The sequence below is a fragment of the Haliotis cracherodii genome, unplaced genomic scaffold (assembly GCF_022045235.1).
Source record: "Haliotis cracherodii isolate W230 unplaced genomic scaffold, xgHalCrac1.p SCAF_2, whole genome shotgun sequence".
Classification (NCBI taxonomy): domain Eukaryota; kingdom Metazoa; phylum Mollusca; class Gastropoda; order Lepetellida; family Haliotidae; genus Haliotis; species Haliotis cracherodii.
Window position 1 is genome coordinate 30,507,331 of NW_027266275.1, and position 21,323 is coordinate 30,528,653.

The 21,323-nt window shown below is 39.9% G+C and overlaps 1 protein-coding gene and 1 pseudogene across 1 annotated transcript in view; both read left to right on the forward strand.

The window, feature by feature from the left end:
• Positions 1-20,918, forward strand: part of LOC139468984 (uncharacterized) — a 44,372-nt gene extending 23,454 nt beyond the window's left edge. The window contains exons 2-3 of the mRNA XM_071251123.1: positions 19,595-19,732; positions 20,133-20,918. Of these exons, the coding sequence (XP_071107224.1) occupies positions 19,595-19,732; positions 20,133-20,200 (206 nt within the window). The 3' untranslated portion in view covers positions 20,201-20,918. The remainder of the gene's footprint in view (positions 1-19,594; positions 19,733-20,132) is intronic.
• On the forward strand, positions 1,416-2,105 carry LOC139468897 (uncharacterized; annotated as a pseudogene).
• Positions 20,919-21,323: the final 405 nt, after the last annotated feature.

The window sequence follows — 21,323 nt, forward strand, 5'->3', positions numbered from 1 at the left end:
TGCCACAGCGAAGAGATTATGCAGTAACGACAATATTCACAGTGATTATTGCGCACGGTATGGTGTTCTTGTTGTTACGGAACTATATATAGGGTAACTGAAACGAATACCCAAAGTCGGTGCGTTTTGATGTCTGTTAGCGTTAAGTGCAATATTCTTGAACGCGACGTTAAAGCCAATTTCGATTCACCCCACGATATTAATTAATGCAGTCAAACACAAACACACACTCACACACACAGATATACAACCTCCCTCGCTCCATCTCACAGACATACCACACACAGGCAGAAATAAACACGAACACGAAAGATACTGATGGCACGCAGACACACACACGCACACTGCTACAGACACAAACACAATCTCACACACACAGGCATATTGATATATAATATAGTACTTCATATAATATGAGTTTACAGACAAAATAGGTTTGGGCAGCTGCCAGTTGGCCCCTGCCTTGTCCTCCTGTGACATTGCCTGGTGACATTTCTATTCCACTTGTATCGTTTTAAATTTGATGGATACATAGGTCAACTGCCAACCAAACACCAACTAACTAAGTACTGCTTCACCACACCACCAGGTTGGTCTTTATTAACACATATTGATTCTTCCTCTGTGTTCATCGCCGTTTTACAACGCGAATGTTGGTAAAGATGAAACAGAACATGGGAACGAGCAGCAACTCATGGCGTCCACTATGTTCTCTAGCAACAGTGATGTTGAACACAAAACAAACACCGCCAGTTGATGCGAAGCCTGTTATTGATTATCTCAATTGATAACTTCCAATATGAATCAAAGATTACCAGTAATACGATGTTCATGGAGACTAACGATAGTTTGTAGCAGGGACTGGGGAATGGAAGTAAGGCGGGTACCAATATGTCATTATTTGCCTGCTTGTAAGGATTGATCCAACACAAATTCCGTTATCGAACGGGGCAAATCTATGTTTATTAGCCGACATAAGCGTGCACTTGCATTGCTTGCTTGTCAATCACACGTTCCCATCATGGAGAAATAAACTGTATAGCTGCGAACATGGTTCCAGCTTGATTTGGTAATTAAGGTGGCTACACATTGGAGCATGATGTCACCTCGCTCGCAGTTATATTACAGACGTAATTTATTTTCTTGTTTGGTGCTCAGATCCTTGCAGCGAACCGATTTCCTACAGCATCTCACACGTGATAGAGACGTGGCATGTTGGTAAAATATATAATTTGTATGATTTTTGAAAATGTGAACAAATGTAAGCTAAATTGTATCATTATGATTGAAGTTTGAACACCTACACTATAACTGTACTGGTTTTATGGTTCCTGCCAGCTGGAGCCCACAAAGCATAGTTTTGTAAAACTCCTTATGTAATGTGACAGATTTGTAAGGATAAAACTCCTGATGTAATGTGACAGATTTGTAAGGATAAAACTCCTGATGTAATGTGGCAGATTTGTAAGGATAAAACTCCTTATGTGATGTGGCAGATTTGTAAGGATAAAACTCCTGATGTAATGTGACAGATTTGTAAGGATAAAACTCCTGATGAAATGTGACAGATTTGTAAGGATAAAACTCCTGATATAATGTGACAGATTTGTAAGGATAAAACTCCTGATGTAATGTGGCAGATTTGTAAGGATAAAACTCCTGATGTAATGTGACAGATTTGTAAGGATAAAACTCCCGATGTAATGTGACAGATTTGTAAGGATAAAACTCCTGATGTAATGTGACAGATTTGTAAGGATAAAACTCCTGATGTAATGTGACAGATTTGTAAGGATAAAACTCCTGATGTAATGTGACAGATTTGTAAGGATAAAACTCCTGATGTAATGTGACAGATTTGTAAGGATAAAACTCCTGATGTAATGTGGCAGATTTTTAAGGATAAAACTCCTGATGTAATGTGACAGATTTGTAAGGATAAAACTCCTGATGTAATGTGACAGATTTGTAAGGATAAAACTCCTGATGTAATGTGACAGATTTGTAAGGATAAAACTCCTGATGTAATGTGGCAGATTTGTAAGGATAAAACTCCTGATGTAATGTGGCAGATTTGTAAGGATAAAACTCCTGATGTAATGTGACAGATTTGTAAGTATAAAACTCCTGATGTAATGTGACAGATTTGTAAGGATAAAACTCGTGATGTAATGTGACAGATTTGTAAGGATAAAACTCCTGATGTAATGTGGCAGATTTGTAAGGATAAAACTCCTGATGATATGAGGCAGATTTGTAAGGATAAAACTCCTGATGTATTGTGACAGATTTGTAAGGGTTAAGCTCATGATGTAATATCATAGAGTTGTATTAATAAACCTCATGATGTAATATGAAACCGTTGTATTGAAAAACAACCCATCATGTAAGAGTTGTATTGATAAAACTCATAATATAATATGATTAATTTCAACAATTTAGATTCAACATTTTTGGAGGAAAGGCATCATTACTAACCACATCTATACCATGATGTGGATAGCGTCACGAAAATCATCTTTATTCATACGTAAAACGGTTACGTTTCCATATGTGTTCGAATCCCGTTTCGCCACGATTACGTTTCCAGGCTTGTCAGCACCATAAGTTATGAACGTCTGAGACATGCATCCCTTTTGGCTATCCTCACACATTACCAAATCCACTCACTCTTCGGAATTAAGATTTGACTGATGTATTACTGAACACGTTTAGATTTCATCCTTATTTACGTTATGACCCAGTTAGCGAAAAGAGTAGGCGAAGCCTGGGCCTGGCGCTGTGTAACAAAATATTGACTATTCCACCACCGCCAGGCAACGACTCCCATACACCAGTGAAGGGAGATGTACACATTGACATTCCCATCTACACAGGGATAAGATGCATTCACATCAGCTGTTTTCATATTTTAACTCTTACTTGAAAATTGTGTGTGGCGGATGCTACCGGTAGAAATATACATTTGACTATCCTCCTAGTGAAGTATGAATGTATCTACTTGAATTATTGCTTCGTTAAATCCATAAAAACGACCAAAATTCATTAATGGTGTTGAACTGAGTAAATAAAGCCAGAAATACCATCAATAACAAAACCAGGTGATGACAGACGATGGGTTATATTTTCGTTTCTACTTCGACGTGGAAAGTATACGAATAGAAACCCCTACATATCAACCACATGACAAATCTTTGATGTTCATTATCAGTTACGATATCAATTTGGATCGCCACCGTGATCTAGTGGTAGAGCGTCTGCACGGAGAGAGGAAGTTCGGAGTTCGAACCTCGGCGGGCGCGTTATACCAACAGGCGTTAAAAATGGTCCTTGTTGTTACCCTGACTGGCGCTTGGCATTAAGGGGCCAAAACAAGGACTAGTCGTCCCGGAGGCAGTATTCTGTGTCTGAGTAGGGATTTTCAAACTATAGCATGGTATATCAGTGGGCCAACACTGTAAAATCTGCATTAGTCCGAACTTGGCCAAACAGAAACACACATACAAACGCACACGCAGACGCACACTCACACACGCACACACGCACGCACATACACGCACACAGCACACACATGTGCATGAATGTCGCTATATAAGTGCCATATTCTTGAACGTGACGTTAAATCCCATTTCACCTCGGCTCGCGATATTAATTAATGAATTAATTGTTTGATAAAAGAACTTGGTACACGTGACACATCCACATATCATGTGAGTGTGTTAACTGAGGCAGAAGGTCTGCCAAAATCACGGACAAGTACTATCAACTCTAAAACCTGAAGACATGTCCATATGTCAATCGTTACGAATTGCAAATATGAATAGAAGAGATATAAAAAATGCTGGGAGCAGCAACTGTACCACAAAGATCCTGTCTCAAAGATGAAACTTAATCAATCCTTTATACAATCAAGGAGAAACCTTCTCTTTATACAAAGATAATATTTGAGACAACTGGAATTAATACCATGTGGATTCGTAAAAACTCAAGCACTAATTCTTACTTGAATTTCGAATTTCATATCTCTGACAAAAACAAAGTTCAATTATATCAAAAAATTTGATTTTTCAACTAAGTTCACCACAGTCGCACACAACCTTGATCCATGGGGTATTTGTCCTTATGCATATGAATCGGAACAAGGTAATATTACTTAGAAGTTTACCATTAGCTTCAGTTATGTCGAAGATCGTTCTATTACCAAGAAGTTTCATATAAGCTTCAGGTATGTCGAAGATCGTTCTATTCCTTAACGTAAGCTTCCAATCCAGTAACAGCCAATTCCCTTCCACTGATATACCCACCTAAACGAGACAAAAAGGAAACCAGTGAGACCGCCTCATCTGTTTCATACTTAGATCTATTCATAAAGGTTCAGAGTGACAAAGACGCCCCGAAAGACTGTGTGAAAAGAAGGATGAATTCAACTTTCCAATTGTCAGCTGTCCCTTCATGTCGATCAATATTCCAGCAGGTCGTGCCTTTGGTGTCTACATTTCACAACCTTTGAAGTACAATCGAGCATGCTCTCGATGATTTCAAGGGTCGTCATGGGATTCATGCCCAAAAGTTGTTTGATCAGGGTTTCAACATTCAAGGTCTTATTAAAGCTTTCAAGAGGTTTTTATGGTAGACATGTTGACGGATGATACCTTTGACTTGTACCATAATTATGTTCCAGTGCCTTTTCAGGTGAACAGTTGACTGCCTTTGCATGTGTTTGTAATGGTTTCGGGCGAAACACGAAAAGATTATTCTTCAAGTTACTATAGTGGACCCATACGATAGTAATATTTCAGCTGATTGTTTGTGGATGTTTAACCTTGTTTGAAACGAAACAGTGACACTCAGTCTGCAATTTGTCCATATATTTCATTAGTTCCTTTACTCAGTATTTAACGAAATCATTCACATTCAGTTTTTGTCGCGTAAATGACACATCATCCGCCACTTTGTAGAAAATATTGCCATTGTTGTGTATCACCGGAGATTACGCGAGATCACGCGAGATCGCGATTCTGACATTAGGTATTTCTGTCAATAACGAATTGCTGATTGCAACGCGACTCCAACATAAAGTCAGCATGTTTAATGAGTAATTGGCAACTTCAAACACAAACTGAAAATCGGCAGAAATTCTGCCACTTAAGCAAGGGAGAGCATCCTTAATTTCCGTTACATTTTGTAGCAATTTGTGAAGTAAACTTTATCACCTTCCGGTAGTTATTATCGTCGAGGGGAACGGGAATTATGACATTAGAAATCTTCCGTTGGAGATTGATTTGCCATATCTTGAACTAGCTTAACATAAAGAGTGGAATGAGCAAGACACCAAGAAATGTGGACAAGGTTTTAGTGTGAGAGATAACGTAAACGTGATGTTCTTGGAGAGGGTTTGCACGGAAAGTTCCGATAATGTTACTGCTTGCCCACGTGGCAAGTTTATTGAAAGGCACACTGATATAATAAGAGGTCGATGTTGGGAACTGTTTATTACCCCTTGCCAGGGGGCAGTTATAAACGAAGTAATCTAAGGAGCTTTTACCACATGTAAATCAGTTCAATCAATATTGTCACATCAACTGATCATCAATGCTCTTCGGTTGATCATCATACATAAATATACTATTTCGGGCATAGGTTCATGTAAGTGCGTTCGATCGTCGTGCAGAACGTGGTACATTTTGTAAAGCCCATTCTTGATGTTTGACTTGGTAATGTGGGTACATATGAGAGGCCCTCATTTTGAATATTTTCCAATCACATTGTGTAGAGCAGGACAGATTAGAGAGTTGAGTATGATAGAGCAGGGAATAGAGGAACATATCAGGGTAGAACAGAACAGAACTGGGAAGAGCCGTGTAGCAAATGGTAGGTCTGAACAGAGAGTGACACTGTAGAGCTGGGTACAACGAAACAGAACAGGGTAGAACAGAATAGAACTGGGAAGAGTCGTGTAGAAAATGGTAGATCTGAACAGAGAGTGACACTGTAGAGCTGGGTACAACGAAACAGATCTGGGTAGAACAGAACAGAACTGGGAAGAGCCGTGTAGCAAATGGTAGGTCTGAACAGAGAGTGACACTGTAGAGCTGGGTACAACGAAACAGGTCAGGGTAGAGCAGAGTGGGGCAGAGTATGGAAGGTCAGGGCAGGGGAAGTGAGGTGAAATGGGGTTTAACGTCGCGTCCAAGATTATTGAACTTATGTATATAGCGGTGCGGTGTACTTACGTATATAGCGACGTGCATGTACGTGTCTGTGTTTGTGTGGCTGCTTGTACTAGTCCGGTCAGGTGCCGTTTAATAGCGCTAGCTCACTGAGATACCATGCCGCAGTTTAACACGAATACCCCACTCAGACACAGTATACTGACTCCGAGCCGATCAGTCCTTGTTTCAGCCCCTTAATGCCGAGCGCCAGACAGGGTAACAACAAGTACCATCTTTTAACGTCTTTTGGTATGACGCGGTCTGGGATCGAACCCCGGACCTTCCGCTCTCCGGGCGGATGCTCTACCACTAGACTACGGAGGCTGTCTCCAGGTCAGGGGGGTGTTGAGTAGAGTAGATATAAGGGTAGAACAGGAACCAGAGTAAAGAAGGCTATAACAGAGCAGGACAGATCGTTACTGATACAGACTAAAATACCCAAAGAATGAGTTATCTCTTGTTTCCTCACTCCACAGACAGTTGTGGAATATGTAAAAAGTATCGGTGCTCCTATCTCAATTGATATTGATATCAACATGGTGACCTCTATTTGTCACGCCTACATTATGAATCCTTCTCATACACAGCAAATGGTGTGTTGTTGGGACTCTCATTTTGAAAGCAGTACGCTCGTCAGCTAATTAATAAATGTAAACACAGTCCAGCACACATTTTACCCCTTTCGTGTCGAAGACGATACGCGGAGGTCAGATCAATTCAGTCTGTGAGAGCAAACATTTGATTCCCGTGTCTGTGATGGCAAAGACTGCTGTAGACAGTTGTGACAAAGCTGCTAATTACGATGAGTGATAGGAGTGCCATTGACTGCAGACAGGGGTCTCCTCGCGTAAAGATGGGGGAACTTGACTCATCTCCCCTCAACTTCCGAGTGAAGAGTTGATTTCCTCCCCTGATTATCTTACGGAGACGACCCATTAGCACGTACGTGAAGTGGGAACTGCATTTTTTGGTGTGTGCAATATTTGTTATATGCAGGATATGCCTGCTCTGTGTTTTAGATACAAACGCCGGTCTTGGGGTTTCTTTCTAAGACCATGTTTAATAATTCAAAGCCCAGATTCGGAGGCTAAAGGGTAATGTATTTAAGTTTTTGAAGTTTTGAGCGTTTTTAAGCCAGAACTATTCCACCCTGGACTGAATGTCAGACTGTGATAAAGGGGGATTTATGTGCAACATGAATTCTGTCACCAGGGAGGGCAGACAACACGCTGCGTATCTGGAATCAGACGATAACAGTATCTCTGTGTGGAAAAAAACCATTTGATTTACGGGAAATCACATTGACATTGGGCCCACGTCTCTTTGTTGGATATCCAGGGTTTAGCATGGGCGAGGAAAGCTTTTCTAAGATTCGCCTGTCAGCAGTTTCGTGATGTTTGAAGCTCACTGCTGTATTACTTTGAACGTTTAGATTACAAGAGGCACAACCATATAAAACAGCGATATTTCATTGCAGATCTAAATGTGGAGTATGAATCTCTGCTTTTTTTAACTTAAATGATTTCAAATGGTCAATCAGATCAATTATTCCTAATGGGTTTTTAGATCCAATCAAATTACATGAAAACATCTGCTTTTGGATGGTTCATTGGTAAAAACAATATCAAATATTTGTGTTGTTCGGAATGTCATGATCTTGGGGTGTGACAGGGCTTAACAACCTGCTCCGTAATCAGTGTTGCGCTAACCTGTTCGTGGAGAACTAATACATAAACACAATTTCCCATCAAAGAGCCGACATTTTATTACAAAGTGACTCTACAGTTTAGGCTCGTTAAAAAGGAGCTTCTTCGATCTGCAATATCAAACTCAAATGGGGTTCCCTTCAGGGCAGTGGGTATGCGTTATTGATGTCTAAAAGTGATTTCAGAAACAACGATTGATGTGAAGCCATACAAACTCAACAAGACAGTCTGTCTGAGTGCTAGCATATAACAGTAAATTGTAGTCATACTGCAGTCTCTAATGTTGGCGCTGGAGCTCACTCACTCACTCACTTTTTTGCTGTGTCTAGTTGGTCCAGGGGTTGAATATCTTTATGACCGTTGTCATAATGGCTGGTACTTCAGGGGGTGAATATCTTTGTCATAACTATCCATCATAATGACAGGTACTTCAGGGGGTGAATATATTTGTCATAACTCTCCATCATAATGACAGGTACTTCAGGGGGTGAATATCTTTGTCATAACTCTCCATCATAATGACAAGTACTTCAGGGGGTGAATATCTTTGTCATAACTATCCATCATAGTGACAGGTACTTCCGGGGGTGAATATCTTTGTCATAACTCTCCATCATAATGACAAGTACTTCAGGGGGTGAATATCTTTGTCATAACTCTCCATCATAATGACAGGTACTTCAGGGGGTGAATATCTTTGTCATAACTCTCCATCATAATGACAGGTACTTCAGGGGGTGAATATCTTTGTCATAATGGCAGGTAATTCAGGGGGTGAATATCTCTGTGGCTGCTGTCATAACGCTCGATTGTAATGGCAGGTAATTCAGGGGTTAATTATCTTTGTGACTGTTGTCATAACGCTCCACCATAATAACAGATAATTCAGGGGTCAAATATCGCTGTTACTATTGTCATAACGCTCAGTATGATGCAAACGTGTTTTGCAAAACATGAAATATGTTGCTCTTTCCACACAACGTTTTGCAGACACTGGTTCATTATTTGACGTGCACAATTTGCAGACGAAATGCCAACAATACAGGTATCTCAGTTGAACAGGTATCAAAGAATCAAAGAGTTAGTCATCATCATTTTCATTGTTTGATGAGAAGAAACAAGTAAAAGAAATTGTTATGAAAATAGCCATGATATGAGAAAATAAAGTACTTTTTATACATAAATGTATACTACTCAATATTCAATAAGGATTAAAAGACAATACTCATCAATTATCAGTGTTGCATTGTGGAATACAATACATATCTATGTCAAAACATGAGTAGAGTGTTTGCAAACCGCTTCATTTGTATGTTCGTATACAACTAAATGGATGTTCCCCGCCGTTATATTGATAGAATGTTGCTGAAAGAAACGTTATACTATACTCACTCACATATGTATAACATCATTGAGTTAATAGCAAATACTTTGTCTGGATGTTGGGGGTTGATGAGAATATTACTGCGTTCATATGGAGTTCTTATACAGAGTTCAATCTGGATTCCCCCTTCCTGTTTAGAGACTAATGTCAGCGGTTGTCTCATTTCCAGCTCAGTGTAATACTTGATGATTTCAGTTAATCCGCAGGTCTGGGTCGTTATAGGTCGAGTTTCCGGGGGCCATGTTGACTAATACGGCGGCAGTATGAAGATGTCCGAACACCTGCAGGCTCAGTCAGAGCGCCACTCTCACACCCTCACTTTCCCGCCAAGATTAATGCTGCTCCATTGACCATTAATACTTCACTGACAGACAGTTTTCACGAGGGGTGTGATTGAGGCCAGAGTTCAGGCAGAGGGAAATTACTTGACGCAAACTGAGCTCGAGGGAGAAGCTATATTGTAGCATCTGACACGGCACAAATTAGGCAATTCCGTATGTATTTGATAGTGGATTGATGATGAGAACTCTCACAAGCCTACAGCACTGAAGAGGGTTTACCGATGTGTATCGGACATTGGTTAATCTGCATATAGTTCCATGTCTGAATAAAAACTCAAATATCGCCTCCACTACGTTTTCTCCCCTTCTCCATATTTTCTTATAATCTGTTGCCTGAAGCTGTAAAGTGTTTGGAAGAGTAAAAATTGTTATTTATTTACAGTATACATTTTGTTCGATTCTCCAAGAACCAGCGGTATGTTTTAAATTAGTTGTCACGTCTTGACAAAGAAAAAGCCAATATTGTCTCCATAGCAGACAGTTTGAACATTCAGGGGAATGGTAGTCATGCACGCACTAGAAAGATGACAGGTTCAATAAAATCAAGAGGGTGAGTTCCATTTTGTTCTTGAAAGTGTCTGGGTAAATATCTCCTAAAAAACACTGAACACTGCTTAACGCCTTATGTAGACACTGTCTTTTTTATCAGGGCCATTATGTTTGGATCTATCAGTTTTGACATTAGAACGCGTGTCATGTAGAAAGGCACCAAAGCGAAAGACTCCAGGAATTTATTTCCATCCATATTCACTTATAGAACGACGTCTATCATCTTTGGCACCTTTAGATAAAAGAGCAAAATGTTATGCCACTATTTAAAAAAATTCTCACATCTTGAGCCCGCCCGACTTTTTCTGGTGCAATAATCACGGCCAATTTGACGTTAGCGACGCCTGTTTTCACACGTTAGCCGCCCAGCAACTCGTCAAACGACGTTGCCGCACCTCCTTCATTGTGCTGTCCTAGTTCAGCCGCTAATACGTTTTGAGATACGTTCTGACCAGTTCGGCACTCCCCGTCTCCTGACCTGTAATCCACCTGTCCAAAATCTGATTGTGGTCATCGAAGGCATAGAGATCGTCAGAGTGTGCGTATTAACTTAGCACACCAAAACAATGACAAAAACAGACATCAAAGTATGCCCCGTCACGCATGCTTCATTGATTTGGTATTTGCAAAAAGCTTAGGGCAAGCTGTGTGATGGGGAGATAATGGTTTTAGTGCTTCGGTAGATACACGTTAATAGTGCTGCATACAATAGTGGTTAATAATTCTTTTAAAATATTGAGGACCGAAATTTCCATGGAAGTTGTGTTTTGTGGAATTGCTGTATATTTTGAAAAAGGGTTGTTACGACTGGAAACAAAGCTTTAAAGCATTTGACGGGGAAAGTCGAAAATGCAATTCTTTTCTATAGCAGATTCAACATACTATTTATTGGATTCTTATAAAATAAGTCACATATGTACAAGATCCCATTGCTTTGTTGTAGATGCATTATCAGAACAATAGCCTTGACGTTCTGTGAATGGTATTCTTCATTGTCATGGTTACTGTAAAACGAGTATTATCCTCTTTAGATGGCGGTGTAGTACCACTGGTGTCTTCGACGGTCACGTTTGTTCATGCATGCTTTATACTTAGTATATCCAGCTCACATATAAATATCTCTCTCTAAAACATTTAGTTAGTATAAATGAGTTCAATTGTAACGTATCATCGGTAGCATAACCCGATAAAGCCTCGATGGCTATTATACATTATACGTCAGACAGCTAAGCAGTTAGATACTTATGAGAGATATGATAAACTATCTAAGTTAAAATAATTCTTAAGACTTACCTTTAAATTGGCATATCACGTGTGACCAGATTCTGAGCATGTTACCCAGGAGTTACGCCATAATCCTTGCGGGAAGCAACATGTTGTTATTTGAAAGTATCAAATGAAATGGGGGGTGGGGGGGTGGTAGATTGGGGACAGTCCCTGTTTTCAATATGAATTAATAAAAAATTGTATAAAATCCGAGGCATATTTTCCCCATCTACCCTGTTTTGTTTCGAAAAAATGAAAACGCTTGGAACTGTATGTTTAACCTTTTGCACGTCGTTTGTTTGTTTAGGGATATTAAATACATCGTTTACATGGCATTATCATCAACTGGAAACTGATCCAGTTTAATGTGAAGTATGCTTGATGCCACGATAGCGTGTTAAGGGTAAATATTACATGAGTGTTTTTAAAAGAATTTCGGCAAGTGCCGCCATTGGAACACGCATCTCGCGGTATATATATATGTTATAGACTGGCATGCACTTCATCAATGTGCACCTGCCGCGCAGTCAATCTCCCGGGAGTCTAGCAGAACGAACAGGGGGTGTCAGGGGGACTATACAACGAACGCCGGATCAATCACCATTAGCTTGCTGTAAGTGAAATACTAATCTTCAATTTAAGCTGGATCCGAACACAGATCCTCTCAGGAGACATGGCGGGCGTGAGGTCGCCAGGAAATTGTCAGGCGTTTCTTGTGCCTTCCATCTGACCTGAGGAGTCAATTGCGTCTCTGCTCTCACTTTTATCTGTAGAAATTAATAGATAAATTCGACCTTTTGATGCTCCTGTGTGCCTTAAGGGAGCTTTGGTGAGATTACTGCTTTCCCCAGCGAGGCTGGAGAGATCCCCAGTGAACGACTAATGCCAACTGTCTCATAGACGTTTATTAACAGGCCACCAGACATGCCAAGATTTACTGCTACCATTTAAATCGAGGATTTGAATTTTGAGCAACCCGCACAATCCTTGAGACACTAAAATCCCCTCGTACTTAGAGAATGATTGATATAGTGTGCTTGACGTTACAGGGCGATGTGTATGAGGAATACCACATGATTAATATGTTTGTAACAATCCTGTCTTTATTAACCCATTCAATAGAATTAACAGTTTACAGCAGGAAATCTGTTTCATTAACAAGCGCCCAACAGAACATTGCATTACTTCCAGAGCGTTACTTGAGTATCACCGTGGTCAATTAATGACACCTTCTATTGCCTTTTATCTGATTATCAGTTTCCCTGCATTGACAGAGATTTATGTTTCCATCTGTTGCAAATACATGCTTGTGTCAGTATGTTATCGTATGTCAGATACACGACCAATCACTGTGTAAAGTCAGGTAGACAGCTTTAGGTACTAAAACACCAATCCATTACAGCGTATTCTTGTTAACTTCATGTATTTCCAGATTCGTGATATTACGTTGCAGTTTGGTTAAAGTAAAGATATAAACATTTGAAACATATAGTCGAGAGGATTTGATGCTGTTAGTTTATACTTGACAGTCATGAAATCCAACCTTCTAATGCAACGAGAGAAAAGAATTATGTGACTACCTGTAATGTAACACTTGTACTCTTTGCAGAGATGGTGGGGCTAGTATACGCAGAGTACAGTCACAGAGCTCCATACACTGTGAACAGAATCTACACAGAGAATTGTAGTCACCATACAATCTGACAGAATCCACATACAGAACTCCACACACCATGAATAGAATACACACATGGATCTGCATACAATTTAAACAGCATACACACCGATAATTGTAAACCTTGTGATAAGAATGCCAACAAGGAACACCACACAACATGAACAGTATCCACTCATAGAACTCCATACCCAATGAACAGCATATACACAGAGAATACATTATGATGTTAACCGCACGTAAACACCACATATACAACACGAACTGAACCATCACGCTTTCTCACATCACCGGATTGCACTTTCAAATTACTTTACATTGAAATCAAACAAGCTGAATACCTGCTTCTACAGAATTTGGCTGTGTTGATACATCTTGTACTCTGCAACTTACATGTACCACTCACCCATTATAACCATTGTACTTATACTACGAGGCTTTGGTCTGCGGTTTAGAAAATAAACAAGTTGATCTTTTGCGACATAAGCATATCCGAACAACTAAAGCCTATTGCTTGCATTGGTGCTCTACTGTCACGTCTACTCGCTACGGTGACTGTCAAAAAGTCATTATTCTCTTACATACGGGGTAGCCTAGTGGTTAAAGCGTTCGTTCGTCACACCGAAGACCCGGGTTCGATTCCCCACATCGGTACAATGTATGGAGTCCATTTCTGGTATCCCCCGCCGTGATATTGCTAGACTGCTGCTAAAAGCGGCGTAAAACAGTTCTCACTCACTTTCTTACATTATACAAAGATGTATGGTGACAGAGTCATGTCACTATGCTTTCTTCGTATACGTGCATGTTTTGCAAAGACGTTGCATTTGTGTACATCAAAGCGACTTTCGACCAATAATTTGCTTAAATACTCGATTCTGATGAGTCAGATCAATAGAGGTTTCAGATCATAATAATCACATCCGATCGAAACATTTGACGGTCGTCCGTCCATCCATGGAGGCTAATATTTGTAGACAATTACTTCTTTCACATTGGCGGTTGGCATTTTGAAAAATTAATATGTACAAATATTGCTAAATGCAGATTACTTCAATGATAAAAGAAAACACGATAGCATACGACCAAGAGGGTGTAGTTTAAGTTTTGGGACAACAGAGAAATGTGGCGCATATACATATGCGCGTTCGGTTCCAGCATCAATTCAGAGCGGTTATATCTCTAGCCAGTTCTACGTCGAAAACTCATTACATGTACGTTTATCTCCTGAATAATTCCTGGGAGGTGGCATTGAATGTGACCACAATGTGAAGTATTCCTCTCCACGTCTCATGCGGTTTCTTATTATCTCAGCTAAATATAGATACAATATGACCATTGGTCAACTACAAGCTGACATTAGACTTGTCATGTGAACATTGGCTAAATGAACAAATAGTACTAAATACAAGTGCAGCCGGACTATTGACAGAATGCACACCTAACGATGCACACACCAGCGACCAGAACGCACACAGACAACTAAACACAGCTTTCACTCGAACCAAGAAAGAATACGCACACAAACCTGAATCAATACCAAATCAATGTAAGTAAATTCTCAGACATGCAATTCTGAATACAAACAAGAACAGTTCTAACATTAAACCTGCCCGTGCCATCATTGATTATTTGTCAATGAGCATCTTGTAGGTATTGTTCCAGTTCCTTCATAACAGAACCGTGTACACTAAGGACAGAGATATTTCACTCTGCTTTCAGACAATATTAGCTAATTTGCAGTTGCCATTAGTAACAAACAGCTGCAGCACAATGCGGTATTGATGCATGAAGAGTAGGGGAGATATTACCTCGTATGCCCTAACGTAGTTTTAAGGGATCGCGTGATGGTTAATTGCATTTCACCGAAGACATAGCTTGAATAAGTGAGTGAGTTTGCTTGAAGCCACGCGAACATAAGACTTGTTACAGCATAACAGTGACAGTGGTAAGGTCTAGTAATAGGTAATATCGTTGGTATCACTAAAAGACAACCAGGCAACAATTTCCATCTTGTAATTCAATCGCCAATATAATAAAGGTGCACTGTCGATGCCTTAGAAAGAAATAGGAAAATATACACGAATGTGTTTTGAATATGATAAAGACACCATGTATCTGACTGTCAATATGAAATGGTGAATAAGAATGGTCATGCAAGACACATTTAGTTTCCATCTATTAGAATTAGCTATATATAGTTATGCCATACAACTCAAAGTTTCACAGGGAAAACTCAGTTGCAAAATGGAAACTGAATTCGAATGTGGTCGCTTGCTTGGAGATGATGTATGGATGTTGATCAATATTGCCATGGACCTGGCAAAACCTATCTTCCATTGAAAATACATGTAACCATAAAGTTCACGAGGTTTTGTACTTGTAACATATCTTTGTAAAAGAAATAAATAAACCAGTATCCCAACCAAACATCATTTGGCATAGATTAGAACATAACGCACGTACTATTTGGGCTGCTATGAAATTATCTTGATAATGATATATCCTTATCATAATCGGTATTGATGTGTGTTATGAAATACGTCGGAATGAACCCATAATGTGAATCCGAACTAATTCGCATTATTTTTACTTAATGATTTCCATTATTACGATAATCAGCTCTCAAACAAACCCTTAATCATTTTTGGAATGAAATATAGTTGGAAAATAACGTTTTTATGTATGCCAATGATGTATAAAACATCCTACTTTTTATAACTATTTGAAGGGTTTCTGTAACATTTAAAATACCACCCATACTTGAGGGTTTAGAGTGGTTCTAATCAGATGTGATGAGGACGAAGCAGCATAAAATAGCACGCGCAATCCGCCGTGTAATGAGCTGCCTCAGGCAGTTCGGACTGATATCTTCCAGTAGAGGGGGAATAACATCACATGTCACATGCTTCGCTGCTCAACACCCCATCACATGACAATTAAGAGCAAATATAAGGCTGCGGGGAGTTTTAGATGTTTTTTCCATCAATGCCAGAGCCAAGATAAAATACCGGTCTCAGAACCGTTCTTATTGTTTATTGACATAAACTATTTAGGAAAATGTCTCAGAACTCATGACCTATTTACCGTATATACTAGCGCAAAAAAGAAACTGTGCTTCATATAAAGGGGTGTAAATGTTATGTTATTAAAAATAACAGCATGATATTTGGTCGTTCGTCTGATCAATGTTTTATCATAACTTCATTAACACAACCCATAGCTGGTAACAGGAGACAGAGCGACATGCCCTACAAGAGCGGTGGTGTCACAACTCCATTAACAATGTCAGTATCGGGTATGACCAATATTTGAGTTGATTAAGGCGAGGCAGCGCTGCATTGAAGACACCAAGTGATTGAAAACAGCCTGGGGGTGTTGTTCCAAAAGACAACCAAAGATTATCCCAAGTGAGCATGCGTTAATGGCTGGTTTCGGTCCTATCGTAGGCGTCCCATCTCATTCCAGGCATATTTTATGGGAGAAAGGTATGGAGAAACAACCCACCATGGCAGTACAGCAATGTTATGATGTCTCAAACAGTCGGTTACAACACGTGCAACATTATCCTACTGCACAGTGTGGTAACGTCTCTGTATTTGCACTAAGGTCAGAACATGATCTCGAACAATGTCGTCCCGGTAGCGCAGGTCATTCAAATTGATCACGAATGATGAGTTGGATTGTCCCATGAGTCTTGATGGCCCCCTTTGCTATGACACGTCCACCTCCAAACTCACGAAGTTGGGAGATGCGCGCGTTGCTAAAACGTTCTCCCAGACGCCAGTCGACCCCTGTACGACCACCAGAGCTGTCAAGATGAAACCCGTGAACAGTATACCGTCCCAGTCTTGTCTTCTGAGCCTCAGATGCTGTCTTTAACAAGGCAGTCATGTCTGAAAGCAAAATCGTGGAAGCAGAATTGAGCGTAGCGCTGCGTCGGGGCTGGTTACGTATTGTGCTGTCACTAATTGGCCTCAATACAAGAATTGTTCGAACTGTTAATGAGGCAGTTTGGTATAGAAACGCACCAACCGAATGTGGTTGTCTTGTTGACGTGAAGTCTCACGTGGACGACCGGCCCGCTGCAAGTCATGAGTGTTGCCCTGCTGTAAATAACGTCTCCAAAGAGATGATGTTAGGTCTCGGTGAACATTAAAATGTCCATTCCTGTTTGATGCATAAACACAGCGGGTAGATGTTGATTTTCAACAAGCCGTGGTATTGTGGAAGCGTGAATTCCGGCTAAACAATTGTTTATGAGCAACTGCTAGCTTAACGACCATTGTGTGCTGTTCTAATAACAAAAACCACGTGAATGCGTATCATGCTCCAAAAAACACGCAAACATTTAAATTGTGAATCACGACCTCTAATGTATGGGAGATCTCTGGGAGAGTAAATATACACTATTCTTGGAATGTTTACAGCGTTATCGCTGTCTGTGAATACAGTTTCACAATCAATTTATGCAAACGGGGATCCAGACTTGACACATGTACAGCTATAGAAAGATATTCCTGATACCAATTTACAATATGTTGTTCCTCCCAATATGAGAATCTGATATGAGATATAGTCCATTCAACGATTATTTTATAAGAGAGAGAAACTGAACCGACGGTCTCGAGTAAAAAAATACGCTTCAAATCTGTCGGCATCAAAGGTTACATTTTGCAACTTCAGTTGTTTCTCTTTTAAGATAATTAACACCGAATCCTTTGGAAGCACTTTTTAACTCGTGACTTGAATGCAACCACTGGCTGACGTCTTGAAGAACATGTATAAAAAGACGTTGTCTCTATTTGGCATAACACTAAATAAAACGTGTAGTAATTATGTCCTTTTTAAAGATTACAGATGATTGTGTTCAAGGGCTTTTACATCAAAAGTACATACTGGTTATTTAGCATAATTGACTCGTACTCCATGTTAACGATAGCGACGTAATCAGTGATCGTGCGAAAGGCGAGTAAACACCATTCAAAGCTTCAATCAATGCACATCACAAGCAGAGGGAATTAATGGATGTGAGAGTCAACTTGACGCTGTAACATCTTCTTTACATCCACCAGCACTGGAATCGAATCTTTACAATCTTTTAGAAGAACATCAAACACTGTATAACCAGCGCGTTCTCCAATACACGTTCTCTTGCCAGCGCTGCTATTTTTGCCCGTGAATTAAACTCTGACCGAGAGTCCATCCGATGCTGCACCATTTCAGTCTGCGAAGAAACTTCTTCTTTCTTCTTTCTCATTGTTTTGGTTCTACTTCCTGTCTTGAAGGTTCCTTCCTTCCATGAAACATATCCCAGTCACCTGGCTCAAGGTCTTGATAAGAGTATCTCTTCGTCGTAATTACATTACAAGATACTGGTGGATTCCACCCTTCTTGGAGGATCGGCGCCAGATGCAGGTGCTGCTGCATAACATTAATAAGAATATTATGGTTACTAGATGTTTGAAAGTATGCATGTCGATTAAGTGGAGAACTCAGAAGTCCGTGTATGCCTTTAATATTGTTGACGAACCAAATGCTTCCTTTAGGCTAATTAAATACTATAAAGAGACCATCAAAAGAAATTTTCTATTTTCCGAGCAACAAATATCCGCATGACAAATCCCAGGATGCTTGTTATTCAACTGCCTCTGATTTAATATTCCAATCAGTAGTCTTGGTTTTCCTCTTACTTGCACATTTTCGTATGAGAGACAGATTTGTGTTTCAACTTTCCGAAAGAATTTTTTTTTGACGTTTGAATCAATCCAAGAGGTGGGTGTAAAAACATATATAATATGTGTATGGTGTTAGTGATTAATGTCAGCCTAGCTGTTTGACGTTGTCGGTTCTCGTGGGAGCTTTATATGCTACAGACCTGGCAGGAAATCAATAGGGTGTCTACCTTATTTCTGATGTTTTATACATATCCCATACAAACCGGGTTATATTTTTCAGAATATTCACTTCCTAGGAAACAGTTTTTTGTTTGGTATTGATTTGTCGAGTGTGGTTCTTTTAAAGGGGGGCTGTGCACGACCAATTGGTAGTCCTAGCAAGACTTGCACACCCATTTGTTGCCTTCTAACACAAATTGTAGAATATATATGTATGCATATCTGTATAACAGTTAAAAATAACCTTATTTACACAGAGACGATGTTTCTCCGTTTCACACAATTTTCAGTATCAAGGCTGGAAATAGTAGCTAGAGTGTGGAGTATAGTCCCCCTTGGAAGGCTGGGTGAGCTACTTCCTCTGAGAGAGTGTCCGTTAGTGTATAGGAGTTGATGCGAAAACCAGTTTAATCTGTATTATTCCATTTGCCGTAATTGGACAAATGTACATATTGAGGGAAACATGAGTTCATTACCGTATTTGCGTAAATGAAATTTCTGAAAAAATAATACATAACTTCCCTGAAAAACAAAAAGACTTTATAATTTTCATTTTACTTCTAGGTGAAGGTCGGACGAAGACAATCACGTATAAACCAGTGGAACAACGTAAGACATGTTGGAGTAACGACGACGACGACGACATGGAGGATGGCAACGGCAGCGACGACTCGGATGAAGAGGATTCAGACAGCGACGTAGGCAAGTAGTTGCATGAGGTGTCTTATTAATCAGATTATGTAGGCGAAATGTTCAGTTTGATGCAAGGCCCCTGTACTATAAGTTACAGTTTACAATCGAATGCTAAGCTCATATGTCAGAGACGTCGCTATAATAGTGCAATTATCTTGGACGCGACGTTAAACCCAACGTCACCTCACCTCATATGTCACAGCGAGGAAGTCCTCAGGAGCGATAACAATACGTTTTCCAGATCTAGCCAAAGGAGTTTCATTCTTCTAAAAACTTGTTGGTTCTGATCTTTCTTGAGTATTATTTGTCGAGGCATTATTAGATATATTAAGACTAAATGCGACGTTTAAACTCAATAGATTGTGGTAACAGGAAGCCCTATCTTTTATATTGTTAATCGACCTTTCAGGTGGGGAAAATAATGGCCCCGGGCGCTCTTCCGATGAACAATCTGGTGAAGAAGACAGTCTCCTATAGGTTTCCATAGTGATAAAACTTTGACGATATTCCTGAACTTCAAACTATCCAATCAGCGAGTGTCTAACCGCTTGAGTGGGATGGATGTGATGGCTTTCGGTGAAGGATGCCCCAGAAATCCTTAGGTTAAGATTAACCAAAGAAGAAGCGCTTGGAGATCCTGGAAATTAATCACACAATCTTATTCAAATGAGAAAACAGTTTTAATGGGACTAATCCCATTTGTATGGATGTTTTTGTTGCCAAAGCCCCATACGTGTACAGTTTAGCGCCACTGATGTCCATTCTGTGCGTTTTAATCATGTTATATTGCTTCCTGGAACGGCTACAGAGGGTTGGAGACGAGGGATTCTAGGCAGAGCCTGGCCAATCAATCATACAGTCAGACTTGGCCTCAGAGACAACAGTCTCACTGTGGAGGCTTGTTTTCATCAGACTATACTTGTTGCTGGCAAGGGAACAACCCAGCGGCGTTAAAACAGGCAGAGTATATGGAATGACTGGTTGTGAAGAAATACATTTCAGAGTATGTCAGCAGATTGAATCGGATTTGTTCGAAGACGCTGTTGACATTTACATTTGTCAAAATATTATAATTCCAGTTAGTCAAATATGAACGTGTATATACCATATTATCAGTATTTCCTGTAAATTGACATTTTGTACATAAGGACACAGTTGTGTTATCATTTCTTTACACTCGCAGAAATAAATATGAATTAGTGTTGACATCATTTTACCTTTCTGTGATATTGAGTATTATTCTATTTTAGAGGCATACATGACCAAATTCCCTCCAGACACTGAGAAAGGTTAAAAGCTGTATCATGACAGAGTATTAGTGACAATGCATCCAGCGACGAGACTGTCTGGCTGTTCTTTCGAACAGGCTGAACCTTCCTGATCACACACAAAACAGAATGAAGGAAATGAATACTTTAATTAGAAAATGGAATTCCTCTCTGCATATTGCCACTTCCTCTCACGCCTCGGATATTAAAACATGTGGTACTCAGGCATCAGGCATAGAGCGTTATTGGAAAGCCAGCCCATGAGGGGATATTGTACCATACGACCTTCTGTGTTGCTTGTCTTGTCAATGCTGTAGTCAGTCATAACACCC